Source organism: Plectropomus leopardus, chromosome 3 (genome assembly GCF_008729295.1).
Source record: "Plectropomus leopardus isolate mb chromosome 3, YSFRI_Pleo_2.0, whole genome shotgun sequence".
NCBI classification, from domain to species: Eukaryota; Metazoa; Chordata; class Actinopteri; order Perciformes; family Serranidae; genus Plectropomus; species Plectropomus leopardus.
Window position 1 is genome coordinate 36,472,773 of NC_056465.1, and position 5,457 is coordinate 36,478,229.

The following is a 5,457-nucleotide window of genomic DNA, read 5'->3' on the forward strand; positions in this document are numbered from 1 at the left end:
GCTCTTTTCAAGAAGATGTCAGACACCTAAAATGATAACTGAGCTTATCAGTGACAAAAACAAACACTTTTAGTGTACGTAAATTGGTGCAAACATGCCCAGTGTGGTAACATTGCAGCCTATTCTGCCGCACGTCTGTGGCACTCTTGCTAAATATTTACGCCAGTTTAAAAATTTGTTGTCACTTTAGAAACTAAAACATGAAAAAATACAGTCCAGTTTGAAAAATACAAATTATCCTTTATCTGTAAAACAAAATAAAAATAAAAATACAAATACATTTAGACACAAGCCATGATGATTTAAAGAGTACATCTAAAATTTCTCCAGTGGTGCCGACCTTGTATGTGCTGCAGTATGTTCATTTTATAAGTAAAACATGAAGTGTACTAGTACCCTGAACTACTGTTTCTAATGGCATAATTAAAAAAAAGACTTCACATCTCAGATGAAACGGCAGACATCTGATGCCACGTCAGGTGTGACTACCGTCCGTCACTCAGACACTTGCACCCATTTGGAAAAGAAACACTAGATTCCTGATTGATGCTCTCTTTGACCTCCATGGGGAGCGAGTCAAAGAGATGATCCTCCACAATCAGGCAACTCCTGCGCAGGAGGCCGCACTGACCGAGCTGAGCCGGGAGACGATCCAGGCAGTTCCCCTTCAGTTCCAGGTGTGTCAGCTGCGAGAGCTGGCCGATTTTTTCTGGAACGGAGGAGATACAGTTGTGGCCGAGGCATAAGGTCCTCAGTTTGCTGCACTTAAACAGTTGCTTGGGAACTACCTCGACTTTGTTGCCGGATATGGCAAAATGTTGGAGGTTCTGCAGAAAGCCGACCTCCAGCGGTATCACCACTACGGAGTTGTGGCTAACGTCGAGGTACCTCAACTTGAGAAGGGTGAATAGCGACGAAGGTAGAGACTCAAGCTTGTTGTGTGAGAGATAAAGTGACTCCAGGTTTTTGACGTGGCTTATCGACAGTGGAATGGTGATAATCTTGTTGTGCCAAAGTTTGAGGCACGTGAGTCTCTTGAGGTGCTGAAAGCTGATGATCTCCTCGATGGTACGAATGTTGTTGGACTTCAGATCAAGTTCCTGAAGGTTGGTCAAACTGAAGATAGCGTGGGGGATTCGCTCCAGCTCACAGTTAAGAAGCTCCAGTTCGGCGAGATTCAGTATTTTCTTCAAACTGTTGAGCACTAAGAGCTTTGTGCCATCGTTGTGAATGACCAGCTTGATCAGATGCGGTGACAGATCCGTTATGTTTGTCGGGATCTTTGTGAGGTTGCTTTTGAGATGCAGAATCTTTAAGTGCCTGAGGTCTCGCAAAGACTCGAGTCCGATCATTTTGTTGTTTTCAGAGTTCAGATTACCAATCAGGTACAGTTCACTTAAATTTTTCAATAAATATACCCAGCTGGGAATCTCAGCAACATCTGTGAATTTGACATGAAGGCAACGGAGGTGATCACGAAGAAAAATGAAAGCAGTCTGTTCAACTTTGGCCGGACAGTGATAGAAGTGCAGCTCCTGGAGGTTTATCATCTGTGAGATCTTGGCCGTTATCCTGGCTTCTGGGATTAACTCTAGTTTGAGGATTTCTAAATCTGTGAGATCAAACACAGCATCTGGCACCCCGGAGAGCATAAAAAGATGCAGTTCCAGCTTGTCTTGAGGATTGCGCGTCACATGCTGCCGCAACTTCTCAAAGGTCCACTCGTGGTTCAGGCTGATCTCCCGAAGTTTGTTCTCACTCACCTCGGAGAGAAAAACACCAAAACGCTTCGAATACAGCTGGTCGTACTGGTCGACCATGTGGAGGAGGAACGCAAAGTCATTCTTGACATCTGGAATGTCACTGAAGCTGCTCTCCTCTCTGACTTTCTCGAAGGAATACTCTTTAAGTGGTCGCCGAAAAAGCCAGAACAGCGTGTATATACAGATTATGCCGTAAGCACATATGAGTGCAATATAGCTAACAAGGAGTTTCTTTAACATGAACGCCATGTTATGTGTGCAGTGGAACTTAGTGTAACCAGTCAAATGCTTTATTTCAGGCTCACACACATGGTCAAAATCTATGGACGCGACAAAAGTCATCGTGTAGCAGAGGATCAAAATAAATTTGACTGTTTTGATGACTGTCTGAATGGCATACAGCCTGTAAATCAAGTCACTGTCTTCCACGTGGGCACGAAATTTACGAACTTTTTCAAACAGCGCTTTTGCTTGCTCGCCATCTTTCTTGTCCAGTATGGTCATCGCAGGAACTTCACTCACGAGCTTTTCAGCTGAAAACGTGACCCCAGATTTCGTCAGCATTGGGGCGGACTGGTTTGGACTCCCCTCCTCGCTGCTTGTGGACAGATGCTTCAGGAGGGACGAGGCACCGGCCAGTCTCTGCTTGTTCTCCTCCGAGTCCTCGCAGGCTGTCTCGGACAGCGCTTTGGTAGTCCAAGGGGATTCGAAACATTTTCCCAGTATAGAAACAAAATGTTCAATTTTGGAGCTTGTCTTTGGGTACTTGAACCAGAAGTTGCTACTGACCATTAATACGATGGTGTGGATCAGAGCGAGGTAAGGGAAATATTTGGAATACCAAGGAAGGGCAACATGGTAGCACATCTGGTTGACGAAAACGTACTGCTGAAAATCCAGCTTGGTCCTGACACCTGTGGGCTGAGGCTGCCCAAAAGTGCCCGACGGTGTGAAGGGAACTGTAGGGGCGATGCTATCAGGAGGCCTTCGAGCCATTAAAGGAGCAGCTTGCTCTCCGATGGCGCTTTCTTTGTTCCATAAACTGTCAGCTGTCTCTGGTGGTTGGGGTCCCAAGAAGCCCCCCGCTCCCTCTGGAGTTTGTTCCAGAATGGGAAGACAAACCACTTGGTCCTTCGTCAACTGCATCGTTCCAGAAAATATGGCCAACATCAACATGACAATGCCAAGATAATCCATGAAGACATCCCACCATGGTTTCAGTATTCGATACGTTGGCTGGATGTCATTCAGCGAGGCTACTTCTGTGAGGGTGAACATTCCTGCAACAGAGGATATCAATTAACATCATGCGTGAGTTATCTCCGTACAAAAAAGTACACATAATATAAGATTATCATCCCAGCATTATCCCATTCTGTTTTCGTAGTTCCACCTGCTTTTTGAACTCTTTCCGCACAACCTCCCCTTATGTGCATAATAATCAGCAGAGTCTGGCAGAAATACCAAAACGTTCTCACTCTGAACTCGCCACATGGTGCCACTCTGTCAGTGACCTTCTGCGTCTACTATATTATATTATGTGCTTACCAGAAAAAACAAAATTTCCATGTTTACCACCACAAATTTGCCCTTGGATGGGTGACAAAAAAAATAGGAATTTTAAAGTAGCTGTTGCTTGTTTCTAGAGAGGCAGAGTCCCTCCGCTTTCAGTGGACCATGATGGGAAACGTCCTTTCAGAAAACTATGTCCGGTAGTTAGGTCACAGTGACGTATATTGGGCAAGACGAGAGATGTAGTTCACTGAATGTTTTTTTCACAAAAATATACGACATATCGTGACTTTAAGAGACAGAGAGGTGATTATTACTGTGTTGTGGTGACATTTTATTAAATGAATTTCAACTCTACTTCGTGTTGTATATTTACTCTTCAATATTTTTAGTAATGTAGGAGCCATGAATTAATTTAGAAAGGAGAGAATTTTGTAACATTAATATTGATTTGGGATGGTTTATATTTTTGTATTGTTGCATGTTTTTGTTAGTGTTTTGGGATATTATTTATAAGTTTCATGATAATAGTTATTGGGAGAGCTGGGTCACTTGGATACGGATGGTGACATTAAAAATCTTTACGTATCTGAGTTTCTTGAAAAGTGCTCTATAAATAAGATGTATTATTATTATTATTATTATTATTATTATTATATGAGTATCTGCTTTTCACCTGTGTCGGGTTGATAGGAGAGACAGTGAAGTGGGCCGCCGTATTTTTTGGTTGACTCCACTTTTATTTTGTTTGCTGTGATTATTTTCACTTTAAGTGTGTGTACGTTATAATAAGTTGATTCCTTTTCATTAATACATTTTTTAATGTATTTTTTTTTATCTCAGCATATCTTTTTTGGGCGAATCAGTTTCTTGGCAACTTTTCGTTTGTTTGTTATAGTCGCTACAAATAATTTAGTATTTCTTCCATTTTATTGCATTGTTAATGTGTTCCTATTTTTCTGATCACTTGTATATATATATATATATATATATATGTATATACACATATATATATTCTGGCTCCAGTAGTTGACAACAACAAGCCAGCGAAACCAGTGCACAATAGCTTTTGGGACACTGAGAACTGGAGTGATACACTGTTTGTGTCCTCCAATTTTAGACAAGGCCACAGTCACATTCAGAGGCGGCTCAGAGAGAACAGCCTTGTCAGACTGTTGTGGATTTAGAGAGTGCGCTGCCCTTGAACTGGGACACAGCACGCACACATGTTGTCTGTAGGGACTGTGCATGCCATGAGCAGCACAAATTCTGCACATGTAGTCTGAATGATCCATAACTCACCCTTCACTTTAGTTTTCCTTTGCATGCAAACTACTTGAATCCAAATGAGCCCGGAGTTCACAGTCATGTGTTCTGTCAGCACTCAGCAACACATACACACTCTGTCCTGCAGCCTTGATGCTGCACGCTGTAAATAATGTATAGCCTATTTATATCGCTCTGCACTGACAAGTGTTTCCGTTTAGGTTATTGTAAAAACACATTTATAGTATGTTGACATAAAAACACTGTCGGTGCCCCCCGCTCCGTCTGGATTCTTTTGTGTGTTTTGAGAGCATGAAGGTCACTGTTTTCATCGAGACTGCAGAGCAGGCTGAGACCGGCTCCGGCAGCAAGACGCATCCATGCACACAAAACAAGAGGTGGACCTGATGTCCCGAAGCCTCTAAACGCAGCACTCATATCTGCTGGAGAAAATCACGACGCGTCCAGATCACATTAGGACATTAAATTCACTGATGGGACGTTTTAACAGCTTGTTTTCGCCGCGCTACATAACCTGCTAACGGTACCGAGCCACAGCGCGCAGCGGTTGTGTTTGTAGACCTTGGATAACCTATATGGCACAGTTACGCACCTTCAGGAGGTCTGATCCAGTTATGTCGATGCCAGCAGAACCGAACAACGCCTCTGTTTATCTGCCATGTTTGCGCGCGGGGATGAAGCCGTCCATTCTTCGCATCAGCTGAACCGTGGGCCTTCTGGCCGGGCTGTAAGCAGCTTAGCTGACTACCCCCACTCCGCCTCAGATGGTCGGGTCCTCCGCCTCTGACTGCAGCCGGCACGGCAGCACCAGCTGCTGGAGGCGCAGCCGGCGCGATGTTTTTCTCACACTCGTTGTTTCTCGGCGCGTTTCCCCATGACCGTCAGCTGGCGACAG

At 44.0% G+C, this 5,457-nt stretch overlaps 1 protein-coding gene across 1 annotated transcript; it reads right to left on the minus strand.

Moving 5' to 3' along the window:
• Positions 1-309: 309 nt before the first annotated feature.
• On the minus strand, positions 310-5,223 carry lrrc8db (leucine rich repeat containing 8 VRAC subunit Db). The gene is made up of 2 exons (XM_042483652.1): positions 5,155-5,223; positions 310-3,043 (listed from the first exon to the last, which is right to left on the minus strand). The coding sequence occupies exon 2, from the start codon at positions 3,039-3,041 to the stop codon at positions 486-488; it is 2,556 nt and encodes an 851-aa protein (XP_042339586.1). The 5' UTR covers positions 3,042-3,043; positions 5,155-5,223; the 3' UTR covers positions 310-485.
• Positions 5,224-5,457: the final 234 nt, after the last annotated feature.

Excerpts from the sequence above, each read along its gene's own strand:
- lrrc8db (XM_042483652.1), bottom strand. The coding sequence starts at position 3,041 with ATGTTCACCCTCACAGAAGTAGCCTCGCTGAATGACATCCAGCCAACG.